At 47.6% G+C, this 20,785-nt stretch overlaps 1 protein-coding gene across 7 annotated transcripts in view; it reads left to right on the plus strand.

The window, feature by feature from the left end:
- Window positions 1-7,690, plus strand: part of STRBP (spermatid perinuclear RNA binding protein) — a 113,988-nt gene extending 106,298 nt beyond the window's left edge. For 4 of the 7 annotated variants that reach the window (XM_011364311.2, XM_011364313.2, XM_011364314.2 and 1 more), the window contains 2 exons: window positions 1,012-1,056; window positions 3,632-4,263. In XM_011364311.2, coding sequence (XP_011362613.1) covers window positions 1,012-1,056; window positions 3,632-3,708 — 122 coding nt within the window. In that variant the 3' untranslated portion in view covers window positions 3,709-4,263. Of the gene's footprint in view, window positions 1-1,011; window positions 1,057-1,523; window positions 1,668-3,631 lie in introns of those variants that run through there. The other 3 variants (XM_023533092.1, XM_023533090.1, XM_023533093.1) reach the window with 3 other exon arrangements.
- Window positions 7,691-20,785: the final 13,095 nt, after the last annotated feature.

Below are 20,785 nucleotides of genomic sequence, written 5' to 3' on the forward strand. Positions count from 1 at the left end.
AAATTCTGAGCAGGAGAAGTGATTAGAAATAAAAGGGCTGTGATGTAGGAAAGCTTTCTTTGTTTTGGATTCAGTGCGAAGGGCTTGTGTAGATTTTGTGCCCTTCTTTTTTAGAAACCATTTTTTTCCTAGAGATTTACCCACGTGATTTAGTATTTATATTTTTAAAGTTGTTTTACTGAAAACTTAAAGAGTGTAGCTTCTCTTAACAGTATTTCTAATCTCTACAATACTATAAAGTAGTTTGGAAGGCTTCCCGTTTTACAGATGAGAAAATGGCAACTCAGAAGTTATATGTCTCAGGACGTATAAGAAACTTGTGCCAGAACCAGCTGGTTGAAAATCTTCTGTGTTCTTTGTTGTTATTGTTGGGTTTTTTTTTTTTTTTTTTTGACAATATGAGCCTTTTTTCACAGGCACCAGATGCTAATGTCAATTTCACCAGTATTTACTGAGAGGCCCTGTTCTGAGCCCAGGAAGTCGGGTATCAACAAGACAGGGACCCTGCCCTCAAGCCCACAGTGACCTCTTGAGTGACAGTCGAGGCTTCAGCCTGCTCTGTCGCTGCTTTCTGAAAAGAGACTTGGAAAGTTCTGTTTTCCAGCTTTGAGAAATTGGTAATTTGAGTGATTCTAAGTATTCCTTTGTTCAACAAATTGTATTTAGTGAGCAGCTACTATATGCCAGACATTCTGCTAGTTCAGGTGATACATAGATGTGTAAGAGTTGGTCTCTGCCACGCTCGAGGGGAACACAGACAGGGAGTTGATCATTATAATATAGCGTGGTCAGCAAATTGGGGGAGAGAGATGGGGTGTTCCAGTAGGTCAGGGACCCTCGTCGGCTGTGGCGAAAAGCTTCCTCTCTAAGCAGGCCCGGAGGGATCGATAGGCATCAGCATCGGAAGAATCCTCAGGACCTGGGGTCCTGGGTCTGCTGGTACTTGTGAATTGGGCCAGTGCCAGCTGCCCTTCGTCCTGGACTGATCTGCTTTCTTCTTCTTTGCACCAGGCTATGGGACACCATATGGTTACAGCACGGCTGCCCCTGCCTATGGTACGTACAGCGTCTTACCGCTTTCCCCATGAGTGACTGTCACAGCAACCCCAAGCACAGCTTGTATCTAGGGTTTCTTTAAATGAATTGGAGGCTCTCAGACCTATTCATTCTAGTGACCCAACTTAAATTCCCTTTGAAAATGCCACAACCTTGTGGTTCTTGGTTTGGTTGGAGTTGCTCTTCTCTCCGCTTTGCCTGATTGAAGGGCTGCTTGTTCTAATTGCCTGTTTCTGACCATACTGAAATTAAGTATTTTAAGTAGTTCTTCTTACAGCCAACTTATACTCCATTCAAAGGCTACTGAAGGGCCATACGCAGTTTCTAGCTTGGCTGCCTGCCAGTTATGCAGTAACTTTTAAGTTCCTGGTTTGAAACTGTGTGAACTGTGGCTGATTTAAGTTAGAGATAGGAAATGCTCACCTCAAATTTGTAACCGTCACCCTTTTCCATAAATTTTGCTCTAGAGGTGGAGTAACCGGGCCCTAGAGAGCTGGTCGGGGGCAGTGTTACCTCAGCGCTCACTGAGGAGGTCTGTAGCACATGTCAGAAAACCACAGAGTGTCTCTTCTCCTTCCCAAAATAAAAAATAAAGCAGATGCAGAAGCGAACCTCAGTGGCCCTTTGGATAACTTTTGAATGAGGTTTATGTGGCAATGGAGGCAATAGGTTTGGAGTCAGTGATATGCTCTCGTAGACATTTTTCCTAACTCAGGTGCTACATGTTACAGAATCGGCCATCTGCCAGGATGTTTGTCTTTGAGAGAAGAGAGCAAGCGTGTGTGCGCGTGTGAGGGAGCGTGCGCGTGTGTGTGCGATTCAGAGTGACCCCGGGCTGGGCCTGCATGTGCACGGAGAGGAAGCCCGAGTGTGTTGCTGCTGTGGCATCAGCCCTCTCCCTGAGCCGCAAGACTTCTCATTATGCTTTTTCTCTTCATGCATCAGCTTTTCCATTTTTGTTTGGATGAAAATCATGGGTCCTTTAGACACTGCTAAACTGAAGCTTCATCTGATTTTATAGCAGTAGAAATAAGTAGAAAGTGAACAGTGTGATCACCTTCTCTGTTAAGAGAGACAATTTATATCCTGGAGAGATGTGGAGAAGCAGATAGGGTCCAATATTTGGGTGAGTTTCCTGTAAGGCAAAGTGCAGAGTCTGGAGTTGCACCCTCTACTCGAATGTCTCCTCTGGCATGCTCTGGTTTGGTCAGGGTTTGCTTAGTCTCCCCATGTTCTCAGATACGAGGCGATTAGGAGCTGGGGACTCATGCAAGAGTATGCTTTCACCCAGAATGGCCTCTAAATTTAAGTTCGCTAGCTCCTTTTGATTCGGCCATTGGCTTTTACCATTCAGCCAACTTCCGGATATCCTGGCCACCTCATCCTTCCTGTGAATTAGGTCTGATCAGTTTGTCCAAATCCATTTGACTCAGTAGATTAATTGTAATATGTCTGTGCGAGCACCAGAGCATTTGCCTTCTGGGGTAGTTCTTACATTTCTTCAGTGTTTTTCTTTCAGACATAGTAAGTCACATATTCTTTAGTACAGGTTTGCTAGAGCTTTATTTTTCCCTTTAAAACACTTCTCTGTCTAGGTTCTAAGCTACATTCACGTTTTCCCTCAGTCTTTTTAATTTTTCTCTCTTTTTCTGCCCTCTCCTCTAACATCATACTTTCACCCTGCGGCCTGTGAGCCCCCACTTCAGGATGCCCCTCTCTTCCATGTGCCATATAACTGACTTCCAAAGCTGGTGAAATTTGGTGCCCCCATTTTTCACATAAAAGATTTGGTTTTTAAATGTTACTGTGATGCCAACCTACTAAAACGATGCTTTATTTTGGCTGTAAGGTAAACATGTCTTTTGGCCTTCGTAAAGCTGTTGCATGTGGGGTAATTTCCCTCTGATCATCTGGTGCTCTTGAATACCTGCTGTTGCTGCTTTGTGATTTCTCCGTAGGTTAAAGATTAGAATAGAAATAGAAGCAGATTTCAAATCCTACTTGAGTATGCAGAAGTTTGTGAGGCCACAAGAACTCATTAATTACAAAATTAAGGAAGTAAATTAATCTTTCCAGATTTGCCATGCCAATATTGGCAGTAGCCATTAACAAGATACGCGCCCGGTCACTGCTCCACTTGGAGCTGTCTTTCTGGGGAGCTGAGGTCTGCACAGAAAGATGTGCTTTGGATCTTGAAAGCCCCTGTTTCTCCTGTAACACGTCATGTGCCAAATTGAGAACCGTATGGATTTCTAGAGTCACTATAGGATATTAATCGGTAGCGTTGCTTTTGCTCTTTTAGAATTCATGGCAGCTCACTTGATATTGCTTTCTGAATATCATTCTTCTTGTGATGTAGCCATCTTAATTTTGAGTGGAAAAAAAAATCAAAATATTAAGAGCAATTTCAAAATTGGAGGTCTGTGAGCGATTTGTGGGCCTCTTCCAAAATGGTACATGTTGACTGACTAATCTGGAAAAGGTTAATGATAATTATTGTAAGATTTTTTTTACCTGAAATTTTTATTGGATTATCAAACTTATTTGGAGTCCTCTCCGTTTCTTTTCTCTGTAGGTTTACCCAAGAGAATGGTTCTGTTACCCGTTATGAAATTCCCAACATATCCTGTTCCCCACTACTCATTCTTTTAGCAAATGACAGAAGCTAATTCCTATTGAACAACAATACAGTACAATACAGAATGTTAGAGAAAAAGCCTTTTTATCTTGCTTTCTTTGAACACATACTTGATCAAAATTATTTGTAAAGAACATCTTTCCTACTTTTTGATTTTAAAAAATGCAAATTTAGTTCTCTAAAACTTGAAAACAAACAAAAAAGAAACTAGTTCTGTGAAACGGTACCTCATTTCCGGAAAATAACTTATACCAGCCCTTCTGTTGTAGGGAAATAAGTCTAGCAGTTCAAAGTTTAAGAAGAGTATCAGATTATGTAAAATTAAATTTGTGAAGGATGTATAGAGTCTCAAACACTGATCACAAATAAACTGCTTTGTTGTAACAGAGTACTGCCTGGTTCCTGACGCAGCCACCGATTCTTAGCTGATTGACATGTGTTTGCCCCAGGGCACTTTAACTCGGGCTGTAGTTATTTTTTTTAATACAACAGAGACTTTTCATTTAAACTTTAACTTTGTAAATATCGAAGTGTGTAATTAAAGCCAATAAAATATGGGTTTGAATATTGTTTTAGCTTATTATTTTTGATATGTTTTGGTATCAAATTACAAGGAATTGAAAACTAATGATAACTTTGCCCTAGAAACCCATTCATTTGTAAGCCAAGTGCTAAAAAGCAAGCAGAGGCGGTTGTCAGTCTGAGCCAGTCTACTCTGTAAGCCCTTTGTGCTCCTGCTGTACGAGGGCCTCCCCACGATCAAGGTATATTCTGTTGTCCGAGCATCGCTTACTAAAATGATGACACTACCCAGAGATGGGAAAGGAGGAATGTGATTATTTTAGTAATTTCCGAATTTCCAAGTTTTAAAAAGTAATAAATTAATCAATCACCCTCTCTTGTTCTTGTGGCCTTCTTCACTCTGTAAGATACTATGTTCACTCCCTGGCTTTTTTCATGCAGATAGAAGATTAGTAATTTTTCTGGGATTCATTGAAGGGTCTTCTTTTCCTCTTCAATTATATCAGAATCTAAAGCAGCAACAGGGTCCCCATAAAAACTTGCTCTTCGATTGTCCCAGTTCTTGTTGAGTGCTGCTGTGAAAAGTGACAGGTTTCAGCCATGGGTCAGCATTTATTTTTAAGACACCTGAGTAAGCTGGTGAACAGTGACGGGTCGGTAACATTGTGCTGTTCTGTAAAGGGCGCACACCTAAGTCTTCCACCTGCGCTCTCACCTCGTGCGGAAAGCCTATGATGTTACTAGAAGGTAATGGTTTTATTAAGGTGCTCACCCCCACGAAAGCGACAGCGTGGTCCCCTGTCCATACTCCCAAGTCACTGTGTTTTAAAAATGTCCTGTTTTCAGTATGAATTAGCTTTCCTCTTCCATCTTCAATTCTGTTTTCAGAGCTGAGCATCGCCCATCATCAGTAAGTGGGCTTCACAAAGTATGGCAAATTTATGTAGCAGATTTCTTTGGGACCACTAAATGAGAATGAAATAGGCAATTCGAAACAAATGTTAGTGTCACTTCTCAGATGTACATTTATTACACAATGGTTTGTTTGTTACTTCTGCTCCCTGACCTTTTGTCTTTATTAGTGGTGGGTGATAACTTTAATAAAACCTCATCATTTGCTAGAAATAGCTGTGAACTTATCATTCTCATCCTGTGCATTAATGGCTAGACACAAACGAGGCCCCATTTCAGCTGGGAGTTTTCATGTTTCATTGATTCGTTCTGCTGACCTATGGATGAAACGGAGCCATCACTGAGAAGAAAAAGCATGGCTGATAGTGTCCAGTTTTTATTAAATATTTACAATAGTCCTCTTTGTTTTTGGAATACTATTAATTGGCAGCTGCAGCTGTATTGTATTTGAAATTGATCGTCAAATTTGCATTCCAAGTTGGAATCTCTCTGGAGATTTCTCTTTAGAAAATTCTTTTGAAGTAGCTGACTCAGCGTCATAGCTCAACCCCTCCGTAATGGTGAAAAAGGGAGCTGTGCTGTTTTCCAACATGATGGCAGTCATTTCAAATGGTTTCTACCAAGTCCTTTATTTTTTTTTTTTTTAATTTTGTTGTTTGTTGGAAGTTACTAACCATGTTGTAAACCTGCCCAGTTGCTGCAAACTTTTACATTTCTCTGCTTTACTTAAAATAATTGAGCTGTCAGTCCTTTGTTAGAAGTGGTAACCATGCAAGTTCAACTGTTTAAATTTTGTAATGAATTAAGTGACCCCCCCGCCCCGCCCTTCCCACCCCTCCATTTTGTAATGAAAATTCCACTTACAGCTGAAAGAGCAGAGAAATATAAATGAAGCTCTTGGCTTCACCAAATTCCGTGAAATTAACATAAAGTTTTGCTTCTCTGCTCTTTTCCCCACTGTAGGTGGTTTTTTCATTGACAGCCCCTATTGCCAGCCTCTGAGCGTCGCACCATTTATTATTCACTTGGGCCCTCAAGATTTCTTCTCTGACTTCTAGAACCATCAGGTTGTCTGGCTTGAAATGGCAATTTCTATGTCTTGGTCTTAAGAGCATTGTGACCCCCTGAGGCTTTCCAGCTTTCAAATACACCACTCTGACACCTTCTTTTGGAAAGCAATGACTGAACATTTTAAAGAAGAGCAATACTTTACTCAAAGCCACGGTGTCTGTTTTAAAACCTTTCCTTTGGAAACCTAGCAATATCTGTACTTAACCCCTCGCAGCGTAGTCTCTTGTCAGGGAGTTTACAGACCAATGTAGAACTTAGAATTAGTGTGTGAGTTATGCTATCTTCTGACAGTTTTTAAACTTTTTTAGCACACAAATTGAATAGTTGCATTCCTGACTGCGTCAGTTAGCGCTATTATAATTTCTCAGAGATAGGGGTCCTCCTTGAAGCCATATTCTTTGCATGGGAGCTGGCACCCAGCCAGGGATGTGGCCTGCAGCCTCTTTCTTCAGGTTGCAGGAGCACCCCGTCTCTCGTGCAAGGCCATTGGTCCAGTAGATTCCCAACATACCTCATGCCGACTAGATGCAGTGCGCGGTGCGGTGAAGTGAGGGGTCCTGAAGTCATTTGTAGTCACTCAGATTGTTAACCTGGGGGACAAAACACTGGTAGATTTCGCTGGTATTAGCCTTTTCTTCTTTTTTAAAAATTTGGGTGAATGTTTGAAAATCATGAGTCAGTCACCGTTATTAATTGAAGAGCTGGGAATACCTCGTTAATGTATTTTTAAAACTGGTGTTGGACCCTCTGTGTATTTCAGGTTAATACTTTTAAGCAGTTTTCAGCACGTTTATCTCACTTTATTCTCGTTCTCCTCGGACCTTCGTAGCCATATCACTTGTATAAAATAGGCTGAGATATAGTGACTGTAAGCTGTGGTCTCAGTATACAAAGGTAAGCTCTTTTATTTTCTGATTAAAGAGAAAAGTAATTAAAAATCAATGAACACAGCATGCATATATGACAATCATATATGATGTATTTGATCTCTTAGGTCTTATGTCATCACATTACCTTAAAAATTTTTATGATCTAAATGTAAAATATTTTCAGCATTTGTTTTAATACCCTTGTGATTACTATTCAAGAGAGACATTTCACTTTGCTGAGTGTGTGTGTGTGTGTGTGTGTGTGTTTGTAGAAACTTATAACATATATGTGAATTACACACAGGTACCTGTTTAAATAAAAGAATTCGGTGGTGGAAAGCGTTCACCTAAGAAGGTTTAACGTCAGGGCACTCTTGTGGCCAAAGTGCTAGAATTTCTTAAGCAGCGAGTTTGGTGACAGTGCTGGTGGGATCCATTTACGTGTAGCTGTTACACAGGCTGAGGATCGAAGTGCCAATTTCTCAAGGAGAGAAACTTCTCTGAGAAATGAAAATCTCTGATCTGTGTTGTATGCCCCAATACAACAGCAGTAAGAAGCCATAAAAAAAAAAAAAAAGCAATAGACAATGAAAAACCAAAATATTAAGGTAACTATGGTAAAGATCTATAATTGAGTTAAGCTAACTATTCGCAGAACCAACTTTGGCAAGACTCAGAATGGTGAATACCTAGTCTGCAGAGACCAAATAGACTTAAGGCAACTCATCTGTCTTTTCTAGGTTGGGTAGCTAGATGATTTATTTCCCACCATCATGACATTCATTTCAAAGATGCGAGGGTTAGGCCAAATATTTTAATAAGGCTTTGCTGCATTTAGTGTGTCCCATATATGCACTTCATATGTGTTAGATGGTCTGTGCTAAGGCTGTATTTTATATATATAGATTAAAATGAGTTTTATGTTTTATATTTGTCTCTAAGTAGCAGTTTTCTTTTTATTACTAACTTTGAAAGTTGCTGGAACAACTTTCTTTCCCGTACAGAATCTGTGTGTGTGTTAAATGTGGCTTTGGCATCTATAAAGGTTGTATGAGGTCTGGCTAACTAGTACCAAGTACATTCCAGTCTTGATCAAACAGCTGAGTGCCTGTTATGTGCCGGACCCTCCTCTGGGTATTAGCAAAGCAGAGACTCTACCCAGTGGGAGCACTTTAAGTCTGAGAGTCATCTTGTGGGTTGAATTGGGCCTATTTTAAATATCCTAGGTTGGAGACAAATAATATGTTAGCAGTGTCAAGATATTATTAACTTATTTAAAAGTTTATTCATAAATTATTTAATAATACGGGCCTTCTGACATCACTGAAATGGGCATTAGTTGGAAATTCAGTCATTTTAAGTATTTCCCTGGCAGTTTTGACAGCCTGAAACCAACTCCGGTTTATGTTCATGGTCTTCTGTCCAAGTCAGTGAACTGAATGAAATGAAGAACGAACACCCCAGTCCTCTTAAAGCCGTTTTTACAGTACACTAAAGAATAAACTGGGTAATTTAAATACTTACCACATTTTTTTTTAATGACAAATGAGGGGAATTTTACCCTTATTAGTCATTCATCATAACGTCCCCATTTCTTGGCTCTCATTAATAACTGCAGTAGAGGTGAGTTTCTAGTAGTGAGTTAGGGGAATGAACGAAGGGGACTCCCCACCCCCCAGCAGTTAGATTTCTGGTGGTCTGGAGCCCCCCAAACCAGGGACATTAAGAGTGGTTAAAGCTGAACATCATGTGCTCTGTGAACAGTCTCCCCAGTGAGCCTAAGCCTGTGCCCGCTTGGTGGAGGTGCAGGGGAGTCTGTCTGAAGTCATCAGAATAAGAAAGTGTTTTATTCACACTCACATTCTGTAAACGGTTTGATGCCATGCCACCAGTGACCATAGATTTCCCAGTGTTACCAGGAGGCCTGGAAGGGAGGTGAGCGGTACGTGAATAGCAGCTGCAGACCAAGAAACTGTCTCCCGCCGAGGTGAGTTTCAATATTGATGTGTTTCTCTCTAGTGGTTACTTACAGAGCATAGAGCTCATACTTCTTACATGAGTTCCTTTCCTAATAGCATCTTCCAGAAAGACAGTTTTAAGTCTGGAATTCAAGTTGAGTTAGTTGTAAGAATAGATATTCTTTCCCACATTATCATGTTAGGTGGGAACTAACAGCTTCCATTGATGCTTGAAGTGGTGATCTTTGGAGATTTTTAAAAATAGCACCATAATGCAAATTCGGTTATGTAAAGCCTTACAGCATGGCTAGAAATAGGGAATAAAAACCATGTGGGAATCTGGGCCAAAGAATTTCTCCCCCTCCAGCAAATTCCCATGGGGCTTGGGAATTAGATGAGTTGACACAGTCATGTGCTTTGAATAGTACCTAGCGCATAGTAAGTACTCAGTAACTGTTGACTGTGCTCACCCTGGTTGGCTGAGGTGACAGTACGTGAGGAGGCAAGGCTGTGCCGGCAGGTCGTTGGGAAGCAGATGTGTGGCCTGCTCTTGGGGGAGCTGCAGTGGTGCCGGCAGGTTTGGGGTGCCCCCAGGCTTTGGGGGAGACCTGTCCTAGCATCTGGGGATTAGACAGGAAACACAAAGCACACACTTGGTGAAAACTAGAGTGGGGAGGTCGCTGCAGATTCATGCCGAACGAAAATTTCTCACTCTTCTGCTGTGGTGGTGAAATCATTGGCCAGTCTGCTGCCAGAGCTTCATAAATACTTTCTTTGGAGTTTAAATATGCTTAGAACTTTAGAACAGCTGAGCTCAGAATATCTACCTGCCGATTCCAAGTTTCCTACCAGTGCGTTAATAAGAAAAAAGTGTGTGTTTGCTTACAGCTAGCCCCGGAACTCAACATTCAGAGCTCACCAGTGTTCCGCAGGTAGAAGGAAAGTTGTTAGAAACTGCAGGAAGGAGGAGACTGGGGCATGCTTAGAAAGACGTTGACGTGGACGCTTCTCGGAATAGCGTTCCTGTGGCTCCTCTCTTCCAGCCTGCTTCAGCACTCGGGGTTGGGGATCTGCACTCATCACACAAGACCTTCCTCCCTTTGCCTGTTAATTTTAGAAAAAAAACCTGTCTGTCCATCCCACCCTCTGTCCCTCTATCCATTTATCTGTTTATCTAGACATGGTAAGTTGCTTTCAGCAAAAGGAAAAATGGATAGATGGTGAAATTGACGCTGTTGGCTTGAATAACGGGTATACATCTTCCTGTCCATTTCTGGCTAGCATGTGTCTGTGTAGACTTGAGATGCCTAAGAGGCTTTTCTTAAACCTAAGAATTATTTGTATAACTAATGACCTGGCACAAGTTACTCCATCAGCTGTGGCTGTTGGGTGGAATCATTGCCTCACTGAGCCACGGTTGAGGGGCAGGCCCTCTTTTTTGCCTCGACGAATCAGTTGTTAGTATCTTAATTACTTGGTCCTTCTCAGGAAGGTCTTGGTTTTTCTTGGCAGAACTTTGCCATTTCTACAAACTGTGCTGCATCTGCTAGTGGGTAGTGTGGAGATTGCCACCATCAGCCCAGGCAGCTTGAGCAAGTCTGATTAGCATATCTTAGCTGGAGATGTGTGGTCCTGAGTCATCTTTTTTGCCACTTATGGCCTGCAGGAGGTAACAGGATTAGCCTGGCTGCTGTGAGGTCATTCTCTCAGCACTGCCTAGGAACCCAGTGTCTCTCTGCTTTGTTTGTTTCTCCTGCCTTGATCCTTTTATACAGTTTGGATGTATGTCTCTGCATTCAAATGTCAGCTAAATGTCTCAGGTAATTAACAGTAGCCTTCAGTTTAGGTCATTTTGGGCCATGTGCAGCCGTAGATTGAAGAAGCAGGAATGGAGGAAAGGAAAGAAAGATGCTAAAATTGGTATCTCGTGTGTGCCGGGCACTTGCACAGCCCTATTAATTTGCAAACAACCTCCTGGAGGTGATATTATCCCTATTTTACAAAAGAAAAAAATGAAGTGCAGAGCTAAGTGCTGGAGTCAAGAATGAAACCCAGCTCGGTTCAGTGCCAGAGCCTCTTTCTGCTATACCATGCTATGGAACAGAAGTCTGGGAATGAAGGTGAGGGGCACTTTAGTGACGGGAAGGACGTATGCTGGCAGAGAGACGAGACGCATGAAGCCATAAGGGCCTGAAAAACCAGCCAGGGGCCTTACAGGCTTACAAGCCGGGCCTAGATTCCCGTGTTGTAATCTAGGCTCTCTGTCTTAAGGTCGTTTCCGACCAAATATACTGGCTTAAAATAGGGCTATTTTCTTTCAGACCAATTAAAAAAGATTGTTTAACAAACTAGCAAGATAGACTGGAAGACTAAGGTGTGGTTGTATAAACAGAGGAAGCTTTTGTATTTGGAGCTTGTTTTTCTGTTTGAAGATTAGTGAGAAATTGAGGTATGTTTTCATGTAGCTAATGCTTTCTGAGTGTACTTCGTCTGACCTCAGGTTGGTGATGGGGATGTTGTAAAAGATTTGAGGTAGACTCTGAAGGAAGGCTGGTGAGGGAGAGGGACATGGAGGGGCGGCAGCCCAGCGGTGCATACGGAGGGGGCGCTGTCCCCGAGCCAGCACTAGTGGAGGTGAGGGAGGGCAGACGGCAGCGGCCTGTTCCGATTGCCAGGACTTTCCCCTCGACTGGGCTTCGGAGAGGCTCAGCCGGGGGTTAGGCGGCCTCGCCCTAGGTTGGTTGTGCTTGGTGGCTTTAGGTCTCTGAATTATGTGTGCACGTCGCTGTGCTGAGCCGGCCCAGCTCCTTCGCTAATGAATGCCGCTGGGTCTCTGCGGAGGGGCTGGTAGCTGTGGGAGTGGATGCAGCATCCTCTGTGGGGAAGGATAGTCCTCCCTCACCCCAAGTCGTCATCATCTTCCTTGGCAATTGGCCTTTTTATCTGAGCCACCTGCCAAAATCCTGGAGGGGAACAAGAGGAAGAAACCCTCTTTTGAACCCATGCTGTGCGAGATCTAGAGCCATGGCCGGTGTGGGAGGGAGACCGAGCACCTGGCATTGTCGAAGGCGACCCTTAGCAAAGCCCTCTGCCAGGCACCATGCCATCACCTGCTCGAGCCATCCAATCTGCAGGAGGTACGTACATTGTTATTCCCACCACACAGGGAAACTGAAGCCCAGAAACTGCTCCAAACCACCCGGCTTGTTTGTGGCAAATGCCGTGGCTCCTAATTAGTGAGTTTTTAACCACGTGGAAGAAATAACATTTCTACCGTTTGTAGAGTTAACAGAAGCCCTTTCTTCATGATGAGATTTGAACTCTACCACAAATGTGAAATCTAGAAATTTTCTCCTTTTAGATATGAGGAAATGGAGGCTTAGACAGAATAACTTGCCCCAAATTATACAGCTAGCGAGTGGCCGGGCCCACCCATTCTCTTGGCGCGGTGCTTAATGCTGCGGTTTGTATCACCAGTCTGGACCACTGCCTCTCCTGTTTCCCAAAACCTTGCCAGGTTTCCTCGCTATGATGTGTTCCACTTACCTTCCTTGGTTTGAAACAAAACAAGTAAAAACCAGCGCACCTCTCGTCTCCCCGATGCCCATGGGGAAAAGAATCTAGACATAAGGCTCATTCTCTCTGATTCTTTTGGAAGAACTCCTGGACAGAGTGACTGACGGGTCAGCCTTGGGCCAAGCAGCCTGTTTCTTGTGTGTTTTTTGTGTGTGCCAGTCCCACAGTTTCCACAGACCGCCTTTCTGTACTGTAACTGAACCCTGTAATGAAGTGCAAACCAGTAATTGCCATTGGAGAGACCAAGGTTGGACGGCGTCGGGAGGGGATGCGCTGCAGGAAGTGGGAAGCGTGCATTGTGTTCCGCAGCTTCCGAGTTTTGGTTGTTGGCTGTCATCTGCTCCTGTCTGGGCTTTCACTGTATGCTCTAAACAAAGCGGCTGTCCTCACAGTGACGCGTTTTCTCAGGCGCTCTGATGCTGGGATCTCGTTGGGCCCTTCTGTCATGTAGATAGTCTCAGAAGTTGTTCATGCCTGTGGAGGCTTCACGAAGGGAAATATGGTGGATGTCATCCGGGAGGTGAAACACCTCTGCACGGTGGCACCAAGGAACTCAGGAAGGCTGAGCGCACTTCATGAGATCAGTTGAAGCTGGTGAAGGGGCGGGCGACCTGGGGAGAACATGGATCCTTCCATCAGCTATCTTAAGGGTTAAATTTACTTGTTTTACGTGGCTCTGGAAGGGTGAAAACAGGAGAAGGCCATTGGGCAATTTGAGCTAAAATATGTCTCCCATGATGGTAGAATGGGCTGCCATGGGAGTAGGGGTGGTGAGCAGTGTGCACCATGTCACCGCAGTGTTTAAGCAAGAAGCCAGTTGTTTGGCTGGTGCAGTGAATGTTCTCCTATGGGATGTGACTGGTGACACTGCCAAGATCACTACTCCCCTCCTGGGCACATGGATTTATTGGGAAACATTCAATGTCACCTACTATTTACCAAGCCCAGAGTTGGGGGAGCAGGAACAGTTAGAGAAAATGTCAAGGTTTTCAGCTTAGACAACTGAGAAGGTGAAACCCCTGACCCAGATGGAGCGCACCGGATGTGGGGAGGGCACTCAAGGCTTGGACAGACTCAGAGCCATTTTGTGGCTGAGAGAAACTCCGGCAGGTGTCCCACGCCACCCGGGAGCCAGGCGTGTAGGAGACTGGCACAGGAGCAGAGCTGTGCCCAGCGCGGAGGAACCTACGAGGGTCGGAGGGCTCCGATCCTGGTGCGGACTTCGTGGCATCTGAGCGGGGCAGGAATGTGCCCTGCGAAGTGGAGAGGTTTCCAGCAGGGGGCACGGTGTGCACAGAAAGGGCAGCACGAAGGTCCCTGTCAACGGGGGACGGACCACTCTGTGAGGGTCTCTGGGGTCTGTCCCCTCCAGTGGCAGCCATCTTCTGAAATGGCGAGAAAATTCTAGGGGGGTCAGTTTGGACAGCTGGATCGGGGAGGATTAGAGGCAGGAAGCGGATGAGGGACGAGAGAGGATGACTGAGAATGGCAGCGGAGACGGAGGCAGGAAAGGCATCACAGGCTGGGCTTCTCTCCTGGACCGAGGGGGAAGGAGGGCTTGACTGCACCCAGCCTGGGGCCGAGGAACCGTGGCCAGGGGAGGAGAGGCCTGCCCAAGAATTTCTCCTGTGCCACTGCTGAGTTGGTGACGGAGAGGACAGTGGTGCCTGAGACCAAGATGGAGAAGGCCGGGAGCAAGAGCTGAGAGGGCGGGGGTCGGGGGGGGGGCGGAGAGGAGCTGCAGTGTAGTGAGGACCATCTCCATTGGGGTAGGAAATGGGGGTTTGGTGGGTCCAACTCTCTTGGGGGGGGTGGGAGGAGCTGGGGCCCCTTTCTTAGGCTCTGTGGGAAGCGTTTCTTTTGGGAACAGGTTTACAGGCTGGCCAGTCAGCATCTAACCCTTGCCCCCGAGTTTCTGCTCTGCTGGGCTCGCCAGTCAAAAGGGAGTGACAGGTACTAGGTGTTGGTTCATACAGAGGCCTTCTGCTTTTTAAAAAAGTGAGTTTTTGTTTTTTTACCTGGACAAGGGCTGGAGCTCATTTGATTCAGCATCTGTAGACCATTGAGCCAGGGGAAGTGTGAGCTTGCACGGTTGCTGGACGATTTGCTCTGAGCCTCAGTTGTGTGTGTGTGGGTTCATCCTGGCCAGGCAGGCAGGGGCACCCAAGGAGAATTCAGGGTGGGTTTCTGCACATCAGCAGTTTTGTAGCTTTGTTGGGAACTAGGGCTAAAGAGGCCACTGTAGTTTTTTTGAATCTTTAGGTCGGAGGCATGAAAGGTCACAACAGGTGCACTGAGACACTGATCCTGTCAGCCTCTGGGGGTAACCAGAGGTAACCAGGCCAGGTGTCTCTAACTACAAGTGGCCTTGTCTGTTTACCCCACTGGGCCATAGGGATATCACCTCTTTTTTGCATGTCACAATGTGGAAATTTATGGGAACATTGCCTTGGACATGGTGTCACCAAACTTGGGGCCACAGAGGAACCTTTCGGGCCTCGTGGACCAGTCGCTGTCACGGCTACGCAGCTCTGCTGTGGTGGTGTGAGAGCAGCTGGTGTGTGAGCGGACGACCACGGCCGGGGCCCAGCCAGTTCTTACGGAAACGGGTGCTGGGCCATCTTTTGCCGACCGCTGCCTGAGACTGCAGCGATCACGCACCCTTTGGCTTCCGTCCTCCTCCCCGCAAAGCTGCCTGCACAGCGGTGTGGGGCCCTGAGGGCAGAGGGCGAGCCGGCCCGAGGGCCTCGGGTTTTGAGAGGTGGGCACTGACGGGAGAGCAGGTGGCTGAAGACAGACGACAGCACAGGGCTCAGGAAGTCCAAGGCGACGGGCCCAGAGGAGAAGGGCTGAGGTGGCCGGAGCGCCTCGGAGGGTGGAGCAGGGGAGCCAGCGGAAGGCTGTGGAAGACCAGGTGTGTGCTTACGAATGGAATCTTTCAGTTTAGTCTGGACTTTTTGGCCGAGAGTTTGGTTATTGTTGGAAAAGAGAGGCCCGGAGAGACACGGTTCTTCTGGCCACTGGCTCTAGTGGGCCCATGAGGGCCGTACCTTTCCGACATGCAGTTTGATGACATCTTCCACCTTCAGGCCTCTTCTCTCTTGCTACCCTGAAGACCATTTAAAAGAGCAAGAAAAACTAAACATTCTGCCTCAAATTCTAACTTTGGTTTGGGTCCTTGGTGTGTGAGAGTAAAAAATGTGAGGGGGAAGCCTATCCTCGCTTCAGAATTGAGTCACGTGGCAGGAAAGCTTTGTGGAGCAGATTCACTTCCTGTCTGCGGCCAGCACACAGGGCAGGCCTTCAGACGAGCAGAGCGATGGTCTGTACCCTCAAGGGTCCTACGAACTGTCGAGACAAGGTGCCTGTGCTACAGGTTGAAGCAGATGCAGCTTGGGCGCATCACCAACAGCCTTGGGCCAGGCCTTCCGCTGGTGCAGGGAACACTGAGCTGAATCAGACATGCTGCTTGCCCCACGGTGCTCAGTGTATAGTTGGGGTTGCAGGAAAAAACCATAAATGTATATAGTGTTTTCTATTCTCTAAGTTCTTTCCCTCAAAGAGGTTTCTGGGTAGGAGAAGGGAGCTACACTCTACGGAGCATCAGTAAGGCGCCACCACAAGCTGCCAAGTGTCCTTTACCGTGAATGGGAGTTGGGAGGGGGCGAGTGCTTCATGCGTGGTGACAGGAGCTGCCATGAAAGGACCAGCAGGGACTAGAGATCCGGCACAGGTACCATTTTATTGAATCCCCCACCCCCAAGCCCGTGGGAGCAGGTGAGGATCACACACAGCTCAGGAATGGAAGGCACTCGCCCAAGGCCCCACAGCTGGGGAGGTGACAGCTCCACGCAGGGCTCTCCTGACACGGCTCTGGCAGCTCTGTCCTGTGAACCAGCTCCCGTGGGGCCTGTACACTCCAGTCCTCTGGGGACTGAGTCAGGAGGTGGACCTGGGGAGGGTAGTAGGGAGCCTGGGTAGGAAACTACTGAAAAGTTAGGGAACTGGACACGGCCTGCTCTGAGTGGTTACGTCGTCATCGCTGAGAATCAGGTGAGGGTACGGCAGGAAGTCATCCGTGAAGCTGTGCTTCTAAGGCACCTTGGCTACTGTCGTTGGGCTTGTCTGGCTGCTGCTTGTTGGGGATGTGCCTCTTGTATTTTGCTGCCCGGTCTCGTCTTTTGGGGGCATGGAGGGGGCTCTCAGGATCTTACAGTAAGTGGGCAACTTCTCGGTTCTAGGAAGGGGCGCTCCTTGTCTTTTCCTGGCCGAGAGGCGTTTCTGTGCTCACGGGAGGAAGGACAGAGGGTGAGCTTGGTCTCACTGGGAGGCTCTTGTCAGGCACCATAGTCACCTCTGGAGCCTGAGGCCTTTGCCGTGGCCCTTGGTCATAGGCTTGATGCCATCTGTCTCATTTTTCTGCTTATGGAAATGGATGATGGTCAGAAAGTCCTTTTGTTGTTCACGGAAGTGAATTAAGGAGAGGGCTGGGAGTTTCAGACAGTGAAGATGACTGGAAGAAGCCCCTTCTCCACGTGTAACTTAGTTGCCCTCTGGGCGTCCAGCATCTTTCTCCCTCTTCCGGGCAGCTTGAGCTCTCCCCTCTCTCAGGCTGTGCGCTGTTCACAAACACCTCGGGCGCAAGGCGTTTTGGTGGGTCAGCAGCAAGACACATCGATCCACCTATGCTTCCTTCCTTGACGCGTTTGTGTCACTCTTCAGTAGATCATCTCATCGACTCTTCCATCCTGTGGCCCTGACCCCTGAGGGGTTGTGGTGATGGCCCATACGTGAGGTGTGATTTGGAATTTAGGTTCCCCAAATTTCTTGTCACCTGACATGCCATTAAACACATCTCTTACCCCGACCATGGTGACAGCTCATGTACCAGCTTGATGCAGTCAGAAGGGGTTCACACTGCGCACCGCTGGTTCCCTCACTTAATTGGGGTCATTTCTCAGTGGTGGGCCCTGCTATGGATATGTGGGAGGTGGCTTAGCCGCCTTTTCAGAAACTCAGCTGGGGAACCAAATTGCAGGCATCCTCAAGGCCTCCATGCAGGGGCCTTACCCTCTGCTCAGGGGTGGCTCTGGCTGTCTTGTGAACTGTCTCCAACCTCCAGACGGACTTCCTTTCCAGGGCCTTGAGGCGGCGAAACGAACGGTTGGCCGAGGTGGAAATTCTCTGCCCTGTCTTCTACGGGGTCGTGAGCCACCTTCCTTGGGGAAGACTTCTGCCCTTAGCAGTTTTTATCCTGTGTTCCCCCAAAGCATCTTTGTTTGAACTCAGGCCTTTTACCAGAGCCCCATCTGGTAGCCTACACCCTTAGTCTCTTTAAGTGGCTATTGGGGCCCAGCTACATCTTGAGGAGGTAGCCTTAATCCGGGCAAGGGCACCTCCAGGACAGTGAGGCTGACGGTGCTCTTGGCAGGGAGGGCTGGCCCGAGGCCAGCTTTCAGGCCCACGCGTCCTCCCCCTGCTGCATGGTATTCCTGGGGAGGGGCCTGTAAGATTTGCTTCTCACCCACTCCGAGCAGAATGCTTTGTCTGGGGAGGAGGCAGCCAGTCTAGACCTGAAGCCCGGTCTGTTCGATGAGTAAGGTGGCCCGGAGGAGACCGAGCATAGGTCCCTACTGCACGGTTACGCATACGACACTGGACTCCTGGCTGTAGCTTACTCTCACTTTGGTCTGGTGATGGCCAAGGTAGTTTTTAGAAATCTATTTAAAATATCTATCTGTATCTACTTACTGTGTTTTCTGAGTACGCAAATGTAAATAGTACAATTTGCAGTGCAAAGTCCTTCGCAATAACTTTGTTGTGTATTATGTTAAAAACATTGGCAACCGTGACCACCATGGACTGTTCTTCCCTTCGGGGCAAGGATACATGTAGGACTCTGAACTTTAAACCTTCGGCGTGGTTGAAGCAGCAGCCTGCATGTGTGGACTGTCACCAGTGCCTCGCCCAGAGATGCCTGGCCTTCACCCAAAGGGATTCTCTGCCACCCCGACTCCCACAGGCAGCGCCCACACTGAGGCGCCTTCGCGCTGACCGCTGGACTCTGCCATAGACTGACCCTCTTGTCTGGCTGCTGCAGTTTGTCTGTAATGCCCCGATATGTTGCATTTTTCCCATTTGGATGAATAAAAATAAAAGCTTCTGTCTTAAGCAGCGACGGGCTGAACTGTTCTGTGCGGGACCTTCTCTGGTTAAATGAAGGTTCCGACTGCGGTGAAAGGGTCAAGTGCACGACCACTTTTTTGGCACTTACGGTGCTCTGGCTCAGTACATGTGGCACAGGGATGAGGGGCCGAGGCCTAATTCCTGTTTACAGGCCTTTCCAATGAGATGCAAAAAGTTTGCACGACCTCAAACTTGAACCCAGCACAGCGAGTAGTGAGTTATGGGTGCTGAATCCTGAAACTCAGAAGTGACCGGGTGCTTCTCACTCATCGCACTCTTAATCCTCACACCTTGGAGCCCAAGCCCACCTCAGCCACCTCGAAGAATGAGGACAGAGGAGGTGGCCCAGGGCCTGCTGCTGCCCCCGTCCAGGTAAGCCGAGAGCTGTGTGAACAAAGGCGCTGGCTGTTTTACTTCATTTTGTAACTTGGGGCCTACCTTCTCCCTGCGCCCCTTCGCCTGGAGTTACAACCATGCTAGGACAGGGGCAGAGGGCTGGCCAGGCCCGCTGCTGCCACCTGCAGCCTCACGCCCAGGCTGGCCTCTGTGGGCATGAGGGGGAGCCAAGCCAGGCTTGCTTGTTCTTGGGCCCTGGACGTGGTGGGACCTGGTAGAAATTGAAATCCCAGCTCTTGTGATCACAGGCAAGCCTTTCAACTTTACTTAGAAATCTGAGAATAACATCCCTTAACTCACAGGGTGTTCTGGCAGCTGGAGCGTGAAGAGCCCAGAGTTCAGCAGTAAGGAGTTGAGTGACCCCTAGGAGACAGGCACCGAGCCCTTTGCGCAGGTAAGCAAAAGGACTTGGAAAGGTTCAGTACTTGACAGGTGTGTATCCAAGGTGGCCTTGAACCCAGGGTTCAGGCCCCAAGAGTCCAGGTGTGCTACCTGTAGTGAAGAGCTATGAGAGCTATACCCACCTGCTGCCCACACGGTCATCTTAAAGTAGCTGCCCTGCTGGTCATTGGGAGTTAGAGACGTGGCTTAACATCCTAACCATGTTGTCTGGGCCTGGAACCTCTCTATGGGCCCAATTTCTTCACCTATAAAGTGGGGAAGGGCAGAGAACTTAGTACTGGGTCCTCCTGTTCTGGGAGCGCGTGCCTCGGCCATTCTGTGTAGCCCTAATCCTCACGTCTGTCCTCCTGCCCTTCTCCGATCCCCGCTCCCACCCACAGTGAATCTTAGATTTGAATCTCAGTGTCAGAAGCAGGCATATCTCTGAGCTAGGGAAGCATCAGAAGAATCCTTTAAACATCCACACAGATGACGATATAGGCCCAGAGAGGCCAAGCACGAGACGCTCCCAGGCCCCAAGGGGCCTTATCAGCAATTTATTCCCCTCTGCGTAGACTCAGGTTTTCACAAGCGTTGAGTCGGTTCAGAGCTGGGACTGGGGTTCCAGGCTCACGTTTAGCTTCACTCCTTTCGTCACTCACTCCTAGGGGACTTGAAGGCAGATGCCTCGTCTAACATCCTGAGCTGCCTCCTTCCCCACCACCCCCGAGTTATTAACAAGGTTCCATCAGCTCAGGTTCAGCAGGGCCTGCTGGATGGTCCGCTCAGCCTGTCACACACTTTCACTTACCTAGTGAGCAGCCCCGAGAGCAGAGTCAGGGGAGAAAAGTGGCCACGATCAGGGCCAGGCCCTGAGTTTCCCAGCGCAGGGCCTCGTGCTCCTCCTCCCACCGTTCCCCCAGCCGCCCTGCTTCCCGACGTCGCTTCATGGCCAGGCTTCTTCAACGCTGCCCTTGTCTCTGCTTCCTTCCCTCCCCTCGCAACCCACTGCAGCCTGGTCTCTCTCTCTACCGCACCCCCCTCTTGAGCACCAGTCACCAAACCCTTTCCGGTGCTGCCCGCAGCCCAAGGCAGAGCTCGCGCGTTCTCCTGTCCAGGTGGCCACAGCCTTATTCCCTGCTCCAGGTCCTCTCCCCTGATGGCGGTCGCTAGACCTCCACCTAGCCCTTGCTTAAACCTGCACGTCCCCGGGCAGTCTC

Source organism: Pteropus vampyrus, unplaced genomic scaffold, assembly GCF_000151845.1.
Source record: "Pteropus vampyrus isolate Shadow unplaced genomic scaffold, Pvam_2.0 Scaffold95, whole genome shotgun sequence".
Classification (NCBI taxonomy): Eukaryota; Metazoa; Chordata; class Mammalia; order Chiroptera; family Pteropodidae; genus Pteropus; species Pteropus vampyrus.